Source organism: Culex pipiens, chromosome 1, assembly GCF_016801865.2.
Source record: "Culex pipiens pallens isolate TS chromosome 1, TS_CPP_V2, whole genome shotgun sequence".
NCBI lineage: Eukaryota > Metazoa > Arthropoda > Insecta > Diptera > Culicidae > Culex > Culex pipiens.
In genome coordinates this window covers 94,866,488-94,882,566 of record NC_068937.1, presented here as the reverse complement: position 1 = coordinate 94,882,566, position 16,079 = coordinate 94,866,488, and the positions used below count along the sequence as shown (strand labels likewise).

The following is a 16,079-nucleotide window of genomic DNA, read 5'->3' as shown; positions in this document are numbered from 1 at the left end:
TATAATTTTATAATTTTATAATTTTATAATTTTATAATTTTATAATTTTATAATTTTATAATTTTATAATTTTATAATTTTATAATTTTATAATTTTATAATTTTATAATTTTATAATTTTATAATTTTATAATTTTATAATTTTATAATTTTATAATTTTATAATTTTATAATTTTATAATTTTATAATTTTATAATTTTATAATTTTATAATTTTATAATTTTATAATTTTAGAATTTTAGAATTTTAGAATTTTAGAATTTTAGAATTTTAGAATTTTAGAATTTTAGAATTTTAGAATTTTAGAATTTTAGAATTTTAGAATTTTAGAATTTTAGAATTTTAGAATTTTAGAATTTTAGAATTTTAGAATTTTAGAATTTTAGAATTTTAGAATTTTAGAATTTTAGAATTTTAGAATTTTAGAATTTTAGAATTTTAGAATTTTAGAATTTTAGTATTTTAGAATTTTAGAATTTTAGAATTTTAGAATTTTAGAATTTTAGAATTTTAGAATTTTAGAATTTTAGAATTTTAGAATTTTAGAATTTTAGAATTTTAGAATTTTAGAATTTTAGAATTTTAGAATTTTAGAATTTTAGAATTTTAGAATTTTAGAATTTTAGAATTTTAGAATTTTAGAATTTTAGAATTTTAGAATTTTAGAATTTTAGAATTTTAGAATTTTAGAATTTTAGAATTTTAGAATTTTAGAATTTTAGAATTTTAGAATTTTAGAATTTTAGAATTTTAGAATTTTAGAATTTTAGAATTTTAGAATTTTAGAATTTTAGAATTTTAGAATTTTAGAATTTTAGAATTTTAGAATTTTAGAATTTTAGAATTTTAGAATTTTAGAATTTTAGAATTTTAGAATTTTAGAATTTTAGAATTTTAGAATTTTAGAATTTTAGTATTTTAGAATTTTAGAATTTTAGAATTTTAGAATTTTAGAATTTTAGAATTTTAGAATTTTAGAATTTTAGAATTTTAGAATTTTAGAATTTTAGAATTTTAGAATTTTAGAATTTTAGAATTTTAGAATTTTAGAATTTTAGAATTTTAGAATTTTAGAATTTTAGAATTTTAGAATTTTAGAATTTTAGAATTTTAGAATTTTAGAATTTTAGAATTTTAGAATTTTAGAATTTTAGTATTTTAGAATTTTAGAATTTTAGAATTTTAGAATTTTAGAATTTTAGAATTTTAGAATTTTAGAATTTTAGAATTTTAGAATTTTAGAATTTTAGAATTTTAGAATTTTAGAATTTTAGAATTTTAGAATTTTAGAATTTTAGAATTTTAGAATTTTAGAATTTTAGAATTTTAGAATTTTAGAATTTTAGAATTTTAGAATTTTAGAATTTTAGAATTTTAGAATTTTAGAATTTTAGAATTTTAGAATTTTAGAATTTTAGAATTTTAGAATTTTAGAATTTTAGAATTTTAGAATTTTAGAATTTTAGAATTTTAGAATTTTAGAATTTTAGAATCTTAGAATTTTAGAATTTTAGAATTTTAGAATTTTAGAATTTTAGAATTTTAGAATTTTAGAATTTTAGAATTTTAGAATTTTAGAATTTTAGAATTTTAGAATTTTAGAATTTTAGTATTTTAGAATTTTAGAATTTTAGAATTTTAGAATTTTAGAATTTTAGAATTTTAGAATTTTAGAATTTTAGAATTTTAGAATTTTAAAATTTGAGAATTTAAAAATTTTAGAATTTTAAAATTTTAGAATTTTAGAATTTTAGAATTTTAGAATTTTAGAATTTTAGAATTTTAGAATTTTAGAATTTTAGAATTTTAGAATCTTAGAATTTTAGAATTTTAGAATTTTAGAATTTTAGAATTTTAGAATTTTAGAATTTTAGAATTTTAGAATTTTAGAATTTTAGAATTTTAGAATTTTAGAATTTTAGAATTTTAGAATTTTAGAATTTTAGAATTTTAGAATTTTAGAATTTTAGAATTTTAGAATTTTAGAATTTTAGAATTTTAGAATTTTAGAATTTTAGAATTTTAGAATTTTAGAATTTTAGAATTTTAGAATTTTAGAATTTTAGAATTTTAGAATTTTAGAATTTTAGAATTTTAGAATTTTAGAATTTTAGAATTTTAGAATTTTAGAATTTTAGAATTTTAGAATTTTAGAATTTTAGAATTTTAGAATTTTAGAATTTTAGAAAAACAAAGTTGTATAAGTAAAAACTTACCAGAAAGCGTTATTTTGGCTTCATTTCTGATTTGCATAACCTTTCGTTGTGCAATAGAACGTTTGTTCCTCTTGCGCGTTCTGCTTGCAGCTGGACGCTTGGAGGTTTTGCTCGTTCTTTTTGTTGACGGCATCGTGTTAGGTTGTTAATAATCGATGGCATTCAGGTATTGAATCAACGGATACTTCATCTTCGGCAATCGGCCAACTCTTCGCCTCTTCTTTGAGCGTTCTTCCCACTACCGTTTGTGGTAAAGACACTACAGCAATCGGTCAACTCTTCCTCGGAACTCCAACGACCTTCTTCGGCCCGCACTTCCCCGGAACTCCAACGACCTTCTTCGGCCGACGTGGAGCTGTCGCCGGAATCGACGGACACTTTGAGCGTTCTTCCCACTACCGTTTGTGGTAAAGACACTACAGCAATCGGTCAACTCTTCCTCGGAACTCCAACGACCTTCTTCGGCCCGCACTTCCCCGGAACTCCAACGACCTTCTTCGGCCGACGTGGAGCTGTCGCCGGAATCGACGGACACTTTGAGCGTTCTTCCCACTACCGTTTGTGGTAAAGACACTACAGCAATCGGTCAACTCTTCCTCGGAACTCCAACGACCTTCTTCGGCCCGCACTTCCCTGGAACTCCAACGACCTTCTTCGGCCGACGTGGAGCTGTCGCCGGAATCGACGGACACTTTGAGCGTTCTTCCCACTACCGTTTGTGGTAAAGACACTACAGCAATCGGCCAACTCTTCCTCGGAACTCCAACGACCTTCTTCGGCCCGCACTTCCCCGGAACTCCAACGACCTTCTTCGGCCGGCGTGGAGCTGTCGCCGGAATCGACGGACACTTTGAGCATTCTTCCCACTACCGTTTGTGGTAAAGACACTACAGCAATCGGTCAACTCTTCCTCGGAACTCCAACGACCTTCTTCGGCCCGCACTTCCCCGGAACTCCAACGACCTTCTTCGGCCGACGTGGAGCTGTCGCCGGAATCAACGCACCGTTTGTGGCAAAGACACTGCGGCCTATCTTCGGCCATCGGCCAACACTTCGCCGGAACTCCAATGACCTTCTTCGGCCGACGTGGAGCTGTCGCACTAAAACTTATCTTCGGCCATCAGCCAACTTTTTTCCGGAACTCCGATGACCTCAGTCCGACGATGACCGGTAGCACTACAACTCTTCAGAACCGTCGGCGAACATCCGAAGCCGTAACCGATGCGCGTAACCGATCCGATGCGCGTAGTAATCTCGATTTGTAAAACAATCAACTAAATTTTACAAAGCATGACAAAGATCAACATCAAAATGTTGCAAAACAGCACCTGCAACAAAACAAATCACAGCGCAACATAAAAGTGCACACTAAAAAGCGGTAAAGAAAAATTGTAATGTAAAAATATAAAAACTTTTCAAGAAATATTGCCTAAATTTAGAACATAGCAACAAACAATGTTCGTCTAATGATTTATTTTATTGCCCCCAAGACTGCAATACCATAACAGTATGATTTTCGTAAAAATAAAGCACAACTTGAGAAGCCAATGCGATTTTGCGTTATTTTTTTCCACCGTGCATGATACAAAATGCTAACTTGGCAAGGATGCCGACATGGCGGCTTGGTCCCGGAACACGGAATCTTTTTATTTCAAGGTGGTGACCACTTAGGGATGGAATTCCGGCAGTTTAGAGGAACCGTTTTATTCGTTGAAATGTCTTCTTCCCGGAGACATAAATATGAGCAAGATCTATAATGCCGTTTCAGAGCAATGGAGCTTCAAAGAGTTGAAGATTTTGAATCCCATACTATTTTATTTTTTTCACCGATTGAACCTTATTGATTCCAGCGTCGTTTAGAAAGTACTGGACAGATTTTCTCCGTTTTGGTGTTGATTTGTTCGTCAGACAATTCTCTACCCGTAGACGTACAAATATAAGAGTTTGACAAAACTAATGAAGAGTTCTAGCGTTTTTCGCAAAAAAAAAACTTTTCGAAATTTCCGGCTTGTGTGGAACCTTAAAACCGTCTACAACCCAACCCCGCCTTTAGACGGACTTCGATTTAAAAAATCGCCAAAAGTCAATTTTTCAACCAATTTTTGATCTTAAAAAGCATTGAAAAGAAGAACTCTTCAAATTTTAGAAAATTCATGGGTTGGAAGTTTTACTTGTTTTATGTGACTTTGCCAATGTTTTTAAAAATGGGGTCAACTTTGGCTGTGTTTTTTACTAACATTTCCTTTATTTCAAGTAAAATGAAGTATGCAGTATTTTTTGTAGTGTCCTAGACTATGCTTCTACGCATTTTTTTACAATTTAAATGATAATGGTGCCATTTTATAGCAGAACATGTGAAAAACAAGCAAAGAATTGAAAAAGTGACTGTGAAAACATGAAAAAATTAGATAAACAAAATGTGATGATCGGAGGTGGTAGAATAGGCCTAAACAAGATAAATGCAAATTAAAATACTAAAAATGAAACAAGAAAAACATAAAACAAGAGAAGTAATGTTTTTCGTAGAACAAAAGTTGCTCAAAATCACCTCCCGAAAACGGGAAAAATAAAAATTCTCAAAAAAAAAATTTGGGCAGTAGAGGGTTAAATCATATCAAATATTTAATAATCTGAACACTTTTGGGAATGAGTATAAATATGAATGTATCTCACTCACAAAGGCAATATAAAATTTCATGCGTATACGCATTCGACGCAACCACTGCGCCACGTGGAAGCGTCCTTGAAATGTGCCAGTCACCTCAGACAACTTGATTAAAAAAAAAAACTTTTTATTTTGGTGATCGACCTGTTAATTCGTTAAAAAAATGCCTGAAAACGGTTATCAAATTTATGAATATTTTATAACCGATTGCAAAGTTGCAAAGTAATCTACTATTCTTGCTTTAAAAGTAATCAATATTCAACGGTGAAATCAAACAAATTATCAAGATTGTTTTCCTTACATTATAATTCATCAAAAATTCTAAATAATATTACTCATAGTGCATTTTGTACACGGTAAAAAAAATCATGGTAATATTACTTCTGAGAATGGGTACATCTTTCATTGTGTTGCCTTCGGAGGTTTGGATGATGATAAATAGTACATATTTTATTTTATTCTTTATTAAATAAACAAAAAAAGAGGTGTTCACCCACTGACATACATTTTCGTCAATCAAAACAAGATATAGGAATCACAACAAACTTGATCGAGTAATACAAAATTAAGCTTGACAGAAAAAGGCGGAGAGAGTGGAAATCGCTCGGTTCGATTTAGTGCCAGAGCGACAATACATCATAAAAGAGGTAGGGGAGAGGGGGTAATATGCAACCCTTAGGGAAAACTGTGATTTCTGAACCATTACAGCATTACTGTGGAAGAATTTTGTTCGATGTTCTAAAACAACTATTATTCTTCGTCATCCATGTGAAAAAAATCTTAAAAAACCTCAAAATTGTTCGAAAATATCAAATTCCTAAAAATAATTTTGATTCATTTCAACCAAGCATGCGGGGCAATATGCACCGCAACATTGGGGCAAAATGCACCACAACATGGGGCAAAATGCACCGGGTAAAAGCAGTTTTCACTAGTCACCACTAGATGACACCGCTGTTTTTACAAAGGAGCTTCACAGGACCACGCTTTTTGCAGAAATTTTAATTAAAAATGCATTTTCTGATGTTTTTGGACTCATCTATCTACAGAATAATGAAGATTATGGCAAAAACTATATACCTCAACACTTACAATAACAATAAATGCTTTTTATATTGTCAAAAAATCATAATGAAAGTTCAATGAAAATTAGATGAAAACACAACATTTTAAAGTTTTGCAAATAACATAAGCTGTTTTTATACTACGATGCTCAAATTTTTCCAGCATGGTTTAGCAATGTTAAGCTTCCAATTTGTGTGAGTTTTTCCCCGGAAAATTCTTCCAAATATCGAGAAAAGCAGGGGGTGCATTTTGCCCCGGGGGTGCATATTACCCCCTCTCCCCCTAATATTCAACCTGCCAGTATGACACCTTCCAAAATTACACCATTTTTCACTGTGTACAAATGGAATTTTCAAAATTTTCAAAAGATTTGTTCGATGATTCATGTCAACTGAGTGAACTTTTGGACTCGACCTTCACCGATTCGGAAAAAAATGATTCCTCCTATTTGTTTTTTGTTTTTGAAATTTGAAATTTGAATTTGTAGTTTTAGGCCGATTCTACTAACTGCAATTATTATCTTTTGCCTTACTATTGTTTTTCATACCTTTTCAGCAATTTAAGATTTTTTTTTGTTTTTCACATAAACTTAAGCATTAGCATTTAAACATTTGCTTGAAAAAGTAAAGTAATGTATCAAATCATAATGGTGCAGAACAAAAATGACTGCTTACTTATTTTGACAAATAAGTTGGGGATATTAGTTAACCCTCTACTGCCCAATTTTTTTTTTCGAAAATATTTATTTTTCCCGTGTTCAGGAGGTCATTTTGAGCAACTTTTGTTCTACGAAAAACATCTCTTGTTTTATGTTTTTCTTGTTTCATTTTTAGTATTTTAATAGTCAGGACCCGGTGACTGCAATCCCCGTTACAGTTTATATGGAATTCCAATAAGAATGTAACAGAAAAATCAGGCTTCGGGTCCAGACTGTTAATTTGCATTTATCTTGTTAAGTTTATGTTTGGTTTTGGTAGTATTTGGCCTACTCTACCACCTAATATAATTCCATTTCGCCTATCTAATTTTTTGACGTTTTTACAGTCACTTTTTCAATTTTTTGCATGTTTTTCACATTTTCTGCTATAGAATCGCACCATCATCATTTAAATTGCAAAAAATGCGTAGATGCATAGTATGGGACACTACAAAAATTACTGCATACTTCTTTTTACTGAAAATATAGGAAATGTTGGTAAAAAACACAACCAAAGTTGACCCTTAAAAAAATGACATTTTTAAAAACATTAGCAAAGTCACATAAAACAAGTTATACTTCCAACCTTGAAATTTTCTAAAATTTTAAGAGTTCTTCTTTTCAATGCTTTTTAAAGATCAAAACTCGGGTGGAAAATTGATTTTGGGCGATTTTTTAAATCGAAGCCCGCCTAAAGGCGGGGTTAGGTTGTAGAGGGTTAAAAATATGGACAAATTTGATATTTGAAACGGTTTAAGTCTTTTTTGTTTTTATTTAGATTAGTAGAGTAAATTGTGTTTTTAATTTTTCATGTTAACTTAAATTATCCTGTTGTTTAATTATCAGAGATTCATAATCACTTCTTATGTGTTGAAGACACATAAAATTACTCTTCTAAAATAAAAAAATTGTTAATGGCCAAAGTTTTGCCCTTTTTAAAAAAGCATAATATCAATCAGTTTTTTTTTTATCAATGCAGATCGCTAAATTTTGCAGAAACTGTACTTTCCGAAAAATGTCTTAATCGATGTCCGTGCAAAAGATTAAATTCACATAAAAACAGGCAATAATTGGCTTGGTTGGCAATTAGGGTGGTTCACGATTAAGTTGGTTTGGCAAACTAATATTTATAGAAAATGTATGGATTTTTCCTCTCTTCCAGAAAGTTTCTGGGCATGCCAAACCACGCAACTCTTTCCAAGACATTAAAATCTAGAGTTCTAGAGTTTTTTTTGAATAGGTCCTATAAAAATATGAAAGAAAATAGTTTATAGGACCTTTAAAAAAAAAACTCTGGAGTTTTTTTTAATAGGTCCTATAAACATATAAAAGTCAATAGTTTATAGGACCTTTTCAATAAAAAAAAAAATAGAAATGCTATCTCGCAAAGCGTAGATTATGCCCAAATAACCAAAAGCATCAGAGAAAACCCTCAAAAATCAGTTATTTAAGCGAGGCACCAGATTGCATTCGTTTTCACAAAAAAGAAAAAGATTGCATTCGGAAAGGTAGATCTAGCTCTAAAAACGTTGAAAATGTCTCGAAGGCCCATTTCTTTTAACTCGAGATATCTTTCCTTAAAAAAACATAAAATTTGCAATGGAAAACTCTTTGGACCACCCTAACATAATTTGAAAATTGCTCAACTCTACGTTTTTCTACATATAAATGTAGAAAAGTTGAGAAAGAAAACGATATCTGTGATTTTTTTTTTAAATAACACTTTTTTAACTTTTTTAAAGCAATCGCCGTCTGGGGCGAATCGGGACTACAGTCTGAACAGGGACAGCAGTTATTAGAGTATTGAAAAGCTTGATGTTCGGAAAACGATGCACTATTTTTGATGTGTTGTGTCTGTTCTATCCGATGTTAAATGCTGTTTTTCACCTACTTTTATATATTTTATACACATTTTTAACCATTATCCCTCTTTTCCTAAAAATTCCAGGCACTAAATGACCTCTGCGAGGGCCAGGGCTGGGGCATCGAGGTGCTGAGCGGCCACATCGGTGCCGTCACGGTCAACATTCCGTACGAGGCCCCGCTCGCCAAGGACAGCTCGATCGAGGTGACGAACCTGTCGATCAGCGTCCGCCCGAAGGCCCGCTCCACCGATGGCACCTCGATGTTCGAATCGATGTGGTCCTCGATGTCCAGCTCGATGCAGCTGGCCCAGGAATGTCTGGAGCGGGAAGGGGGCGGTTCCGGCGCGGGTTCCGGCGGAGGAGGACAGGAGACACCGACGAACGCACCCGCCACCACCATCGAGGGACTGGAGAAGTTTGCACAAATCATCGACAACGGTAAGGAACCAGCTTCATTAACTATTTTCTTGTTCAATTTAGTTACTTTCTTAGTCATTTTAACTAGATCATTAGCTGATGACGTTATTCGTAATTCACGTACTTTTTGAATTCCCCTTAAGTACGATCGTTGCTACTATAGAAAAAAAGTCAACGCGACTAAAACGCAATTTTTAAGCTCAAACTGTAAACATCCGAGAATGTGTTGTGTGACCTAATTTCAAACGAAACGACGACGTCGGAGCGATTCGGGGGATTTCCGTGTTGGGAGAAATGACGCCGGGGCTAGGAATTGAGTTGAGGCCTGTGTCGTAAAGTATAGATAAGACACCTCGATGAGAGGAGAGGTAAAACGTTTGTTTGGACGGTGTTCGAAGGTGTGGGGCTGGTGTGCTATTTACACTGACACATCAGCGAACACGTGGAGAAGTGGAAGTTTTAACGTTATGAAATCGAATGTTTGTTTCTGTTAGAGTTTCCTGAGGCAAAAAATAATGTTTTCTTTTATAAATTTCAATGTTTAAACCAAGAATTTATATTCACTTTTTAAATTTAACTAGGGGACCGTCCCTTTTTCTCCACCAATTTTTATCTCGGAGATGAATCATGTAAAAAAACCTGCATCATTTTCTTCTGTTTAGGGACTGTTCTTTAATAACGTCACTCATAATTTGGACTTTGATTAGTTACACCCTAAAAAAAATACAATGGTTTTTTATTTCACTTTCACTAAAAGTCAAAAAACGAAAAACACATTTTTTTTATATTTTTTAGATGACAACAAATGCCATCTTTTGAGCTATGGCGAAAAGTAATGAAAAAAATCCTAATGTTGATTAAAAAATTTGCACTGGATTATCTCGGCACTGGCTCAACCAATTTTGTCTGTTTTGGTCTCATTCTATCCGTCTTGAAAATTATAGAGTTTCGTTAAGTACTTCAATAGTTATGCTGAAAAACAATTTCAGCAAAAGTCCGGAAGATTGTAAAAAGGGTTGTTTTTGTAAGAAAACCCGTCATGTTATAAATTTTCAGAAAGGTATTTAAAAGACTATTCTAAAGAGTCCAAAACATTGAAGATCTAACCTATCAAAAGTTTTGAGCACTTAAGTGCACTTTTTGGAGGCCGGATCTCAGATAATTCCCATTCGAAATCCTCAATCGTGAATATTCTTAAAAAGGCTTTTAAGTATCGTCAAATTTTGGAAGAAAATGGGGGAAATTTTGGAAAAATATTTCTCTTCCAAATTTCAGAACCCTGTAAAAAAAAGATAAAACAATTAATTGACTCAAATAGATTTCTGTAGGTTTTTTTGTTAGAAATTTTTCCTACTTTTGATTAGCCCTTTAGCATTAGCCCTTTAGCATAATCAATTGTGTCCATGGACAAACATTATCAAAACATAGCTGAAAGGACCTCCAAATCTCTATTAGGTTTAAATGTAACAAATTGTGAACGGATTATTCTCTGAATAAATACTAAATTGAATTGAATTGAAAACGGACTCAAATAGATAGATAATAACCATTATAAATTTTGTGTAAAATGTTTTCTTAACTACTATTGCTTACAAAATTAAAAAAATAAGTAGATATTCAAGCTTTACTCTTTACTATTTATTGATAAACCTTTTATTTTTTGAAAAAAGAAATGCAAAGATAGGGAGAAACAAAAAATGTAACAGCCTTTTTGAGAAACGCATCAATTATATCTCTGAATGTTGCTTTTTAATGTTGTTCTGATAAGCTTGAAATTAAAAATTAAATTTCAAAAATATTGTTAAGAGACATAAAACAATGCATTTTTGGTAAAAACTGTATAGTTTAATTTTTTGTCAACCTCCCCGTTTAAAAAAAAACAACATTAAAATTAATTAACATAAAAACTTTTATTATAAAATAAAATTTAAATCGATAGTAATTTGTTCATAAATTTCTTCGTGATATTTTCATTTTTTATCGGATCGGGAAACATAGAAACAAATCCGGCCGCTGAAATCAACATTCAATATATTCTTTCAATTTCATTTGATCCATTTGCTTGAAATCATCGCGTCAGCATTTCTTGATTTTTAAACATTTTTTCAAACTAAAATTGCATTACGAATAGGCAAAAATAAATCATGTTCCTATAAGTTTTGTTAATAATGTGCAAGATCTATAAAAATTTCTCATTCTGATTTTTTCAAAATATTATTAAAATAAATACTTGAAATCTGTCAATTGTGGCTCGATTTCGTAATTTTTGAACACAGGAAAAAAAAACAAGGACAAAATTTGAAATTTTCTAGGATTTCAGAATTCCTGTTTTTTTTTTATTTTCCAGGATTAATACCTACATATACTCGGAGATGCTCAATTTATTAGATGTTTGCAAACGTTTTAGCAACAGTCTAACTGTTATCATGTCTTCACATTCATATTTTGTGATACCTTTTCTTGAAAAAAATAAATAATTAAGACTTAACCGAAAACAATAATTTTCTCAAAATTGTATAAAATACTGGATGAATTAAATTGAAATTTTTTTTTTTTTTACTTGAAAGCCAAAAAATAGTTGTAACACTAACACCCTTCAAAAATTGGCTTAACTCTTTTCTCTTCTCTCTATTCCCAGTGCTGAACCGGATCAAAGCCAAGCTGGTCAACACGGAAATCCGGCTAGAATACCTGCCACCGGACAGCGATTGCGGGGTCGCACTCATAGTCAAAGTCAAGAGGTAAGCGACCGAATTATTTAAAATTTAACAAAAATTACCTGTGCGCGCAATTTGAAGTGCTTCGAGATAACCCTGAGGATTAATGTACTAATTCAGGGAACTGACCTATTTTCATGAAATCTGTTTTCTCTTGAACCATCATTGTCGATAAGTGTGTGGCTTTTTGTGTGTGTGGGTAATGTACACACAGCTGCTAACGAAATTTCGGTTTCACTTTCGATGTGGTGAGCTGCTAAAATCTCTGTTTATATACCACCATTCAAACACGCAACTAACACACTCCTCACACCAAACGGATTTGCGATACTTGTGAAAATGATTATTTTTTTGCTCATTTGAACAGCTGTTTGCAGCGTTGGACTTGGCCATGTTAAAATTTGGTTGAAAAGTTGTTATTTTTAAAGTCGACATTTAATAAAAATTCTCGTGAAAAAGCGCGTTGAAATTTTTAAATAATGTTTTCATTTTGGCTTTTCCCACCAAAAGGTGTTTGTAAAAAGTGAAACAATACTGTTTTTGTTTGAGAAAATTAGATTCAAAAAGATTCCTGGAAAACAACACCCACAGACTACAACCATAAAAATGGTTATATGGGTTGAACTGAAAAATTCGTATGAAAAGTGGGATTTGGAACTCAAAAAATCATGATTTTTGGTAAGGGTGTAGTGGGATATGGAAAGATAGAAATTTTCTCAATGTTACGATTTAAAAATGCCAAATGTTTAGTTTTTTTAATTGTATTTTCTCGCATCAATATTTTTTTTAAATATTAGCTATTCAATACGTTCGCACTCTAATGAGTGGGGTGTGAAACACATTACTTTTTTTACTGGTTAGCCGCCGACAGTTAGGCTGCGTTGGAAGGTAATTGTATGTTTTGAGGCGTGCCTTCAATCACTCATTACCATCGTTACCGTACAGTTCGCAAACCGCAAGTGAAGTAATCAGTGGGAAGTCTGAAGCTGGGCCGACGCTGGTGGTTACGCACTACGGAGGAGGAATAATTACGACGGCCTTTTTTCATGGATTTGCCGATTTGTTTTCAGAGTTGTGGAAGTTATGGATGTTTAGATCATTCATCGTGCTAGAGGGAGATCTTATCACAATTTATTGTTTAAAAAAGATACTTTGCTGACTTCTACGCATTTTTTCAAAGTAAATTTGTATACTAATATTTGGAAGACGTGATGTGTTGATGCTCCACTTTTTTAAGAGGATAAGAGAGACATTCCTTCGGCATCCTCAAGTTTCGCTTAAAATTGGACAGTTTTTCGGAAGGATTTTTTTTAAGATACGCCCTAAGCAGCCGTTACAAAGTATCATAGAAAATAATGCGGCCACCTTACCGTGATATGTTCACCACAGAGAATTTTATTTGATCGGATCACATTTCACAGAATCTGCCAGGGAGGGAGGATGCGTGGACATACCGTACCAAATGCTTGCATTCCGTCAAACTGCGTCAAACTGAAATTGCTTCTCTATTCTTCCAGCATCGAGTACCAGAACGAAGCCGGAAGCGACCCGCCGGACCGTTCGGACGCACCATCCTCGGGCAGCGATGACCAGCAACAGCCCAAGCAAAAGTCCTTCCTGATCGCGACGCACGCAACTCACCACATCACGATGGAGGGCATCACATTCTACACGGAGGAGTTCCGGATACACAGCCCTCGACGGCAGCAGCAGCAGCAACGGCAGCGGCAGGAAACTTGCGAAAAGTCGGTCGCGAGCGAACAGTTCCTCAGCACGATCTCGGACCTGCCCGATCCGATTAGTAGTTATACAAGCGTTTGTGATAATAGCGTTAGTGGAGCTAGTTTTAAGCAAAGTGATAGTGGAGAGGAGGGGGAGGAAGAGGAGGAGGAGGAGCAGGTCGAGGTGTTCCGTTCGGGGGAGATAATGGTGGGGAAGATTACGTCGAAGCAGGAGATTCGACTTAAGATGAAGCAGGCGGATAACCTGGCGGGGCCGAACGTGGAGTTGGAGATGTCGCTGGGAGGGTTGCAGCTGTTTATGTCGCCAAGGCAGTTACACTCGGTGGTGCTGCTGAGTGACACGTTGCTGGGGGTGAATGCGGCACCGTCGACGCCCAAATGTTCGCCGCCGGATTTGAATACAGCGGGACCGGGTGGGAACAATGAGTATGATTTCAATAAGCACAACTTCAACCAGATGGGAGGAGGGGTTGGTATGAACCAGGGCTGGTCACTGGCGGATCCGATGCAGACAATAATTCAGGAGCAGGCGGCTCAGTTCATGGACGAGTGCTACGCCATTTCGGAGATGATCGAGTCCTCGAACAGCTCCATGACCTGCTCGTTTTCGTCTTCCAGTGCGGCGTCGCGGACTACGTCGGCGGCGAGTCGACGGCGCCAGATCAATCCGGACGCGGATGCTGACATTTCCAAGTTCAATGTCCGAGTGGCGGCCATCGCGGTGGTTCTGCTTCACGAGGATCTACTGGTGGAGAGCAGTCAGTTCAGTGCCAACGAATCGCCGCTCAGTGAAGCGAGCGTCCAGCAGCTCCAGGCCAAGGCGGACCGATTCTTCCGGTCAGTCGGCAATCTCGGCCTGGGGCTCGGTGCAAACGATATTCTAAACGCCGGCCTGATCATGGACTCCGGTTGTGATAGCAGCCATCTGCGTCTGCTGATGGCACCGATCATCGTGGAAGGAGAAGAACAACGAAACCGGCTCGGATCCGTCCTGCGGTTCTCGATATCGATCGCCCGGGCCGATCTCCGGGAGGTACTGACTGAAGTGGCCGTTCCGTTGGTCGAGTTCTACCGGGAAAAGTGTTCCAGTGCACTGCCCAAACGGCCCGAAATCACGATCCAGTTCAAGCAAACTTGCAACGCCCTCAAAGGATCCAGCGGAAAGCGATTCGCACCCCCCAAAACGGAACTTCACTTCTCCCTAGCACCGTTCCTGTCCGAGTTCGACATCACCATCCTGGACCGGATCAGTTCCCTGATCTACCACTTCCCCTTCGCTACTTACTACACCCAAACAACTCCAGTGAACTCCCCCGACTCCCCAACCGGAACTTCCCGCAAGTTCGAACCCAAAACCGAACTTCACCTGGACGCCCCATCCATCGAATTCCGGCTGCGCTTCCCTATTCCAGACCTGCGACCAATCCACGACCCACAGCGCGTTCCCTGGTGGCGTCGCAACATCCGGCCAGACTTCATCCTGGTCAAACTGCAGCAGGTCCGCGTTAACATCGGTCTTACCCCGCACCCTCTCTACGACATCGCCGCCAACGAAATCCAGCTGTTCTACCACGAGACTGAACTCAAGCACGACTGCGTCAACATCGGCAAAGCCGTCATGACCGACGGCGACAAGAAACCGGGCGTCGAATATCCGCGCATCGTGATCGAAATCCCCAGCGAGGCCGCCATACAGAAGCTGCAGGAAAACCCAACCAATCAACCGGACGGTCAGCGAAGACGCGGCGAAGAAAGTGACAGCGATCCGACGTCCGGCGAAAGCTTCGGCGTTACCACTGGGAAAAGCAAAGAGGACACTCCGTTCAGCGCGAAGCGCGTCTGCCGCGAAAGTGACACCCCGCACGCGAAGGCCTCGGTGGACGATCCGGAGACGCTAACGCTTCCCGGAGACGCGGAAGAGCTGCGCACGTTCTGCGATGCCGCGATGCGCCTGAGCAAGCTGCAGATCCGGATCGAGTTGCCCGTCGTCAGCTTGCAGTTGAAGTGAGTAACAACCTTAATTTTGTTTAACCTAGTCATAACCTCAAAACGCTTCCAACAGATCAAAACACCTGTACGAGGTCATCTACAACCGCATCAGCACCGACCTGCTGCTGTGGGAGCCGAGCGCACCGGCGGCGACGGCCGCCGCGGAAGCCAGTGCCAACGCGAGCGCGTCCCGGGTGGCGTTCCAGGAACCGCACATCAACCTGGCCTCGATGGGCATGATGGACAGCATCTACGCGCCCTTTACCATGTGCCAGAGCGCGATTCAGCTGGGTGAGTACTAAAACAATTGGTTCATACTGACGTTCGTCGTGAAGTTTGGCGGCTCTTGCTGCGAAAAATCATCTTGATTACTAGATTAGAAGATTAATACTAGCGTTCGTGATAAACTTCAAAGTAGTCTAGTTAACAGCCTAAATTTTTCAGATTCCAGCTCGTCCGCTACCAACTCGGAGTCGGAGTCCGACTCGGACGGTATCTTCTACTCGGTCTACGACCGCAGCGGACGTAATCCGGCCCAGCAGTCCCATCATCAGCACCACCACCAGCAGCAAAACCGAAGGCATCAGGCGTCGTCCCATCGGAAGGCGTCTTTCGTGGACCGCAGCAACGCGATCGCGTTCCAGCTCAACATTGGCCAGGGCATGCTGACGATGTTCGCTCCGGTGCGGGTATGTTCAGCAGGGT

The 16,079-nt window shown here is 36.5% G+C and overlaps 1 protein-coding gene across 5 annotated transcripts in view; it reads left to right on the top strand.

Moving 5' to 3' along the window:
* The window catches only part of LOC120424028 (autophagy-related protein 2 homolog B), a 76,252-nt gene that overhangs the window by 50,839 nt on the left and 9,334 nt on the right, over positions 1 to 16,079 (top strand). For all 5 annotated transcript variants that reach the window (XM_039588051.2, XM_039588049.2, XM_039588050.2 and 2 more), the window contains 5 exons: positions 8,593 to 8,947; positions 11,565 to 11,667; positions 13,161 to 15,389; positions 15,448 to 15,665; positions 15,819 to 16,063. In XM_039588051.2, coding sequence (XP_039443985.1) covers positions 8,593 to 8,947; positions 11,565 to 11,667; positions 13,161 to 15,389; positions 15,448 to 15,665; positions 15,819 to 16,063 — 3,150 coding nt within the window. The remainder of the gene's footprint in view (positions 1 to 8,592; positions 8,948 to 11,564; positions 11,668 to 13,160; positions 15,390 to 15,447; positions 15,666 to 15,818; positions 16,064 to 16,079) is intronic.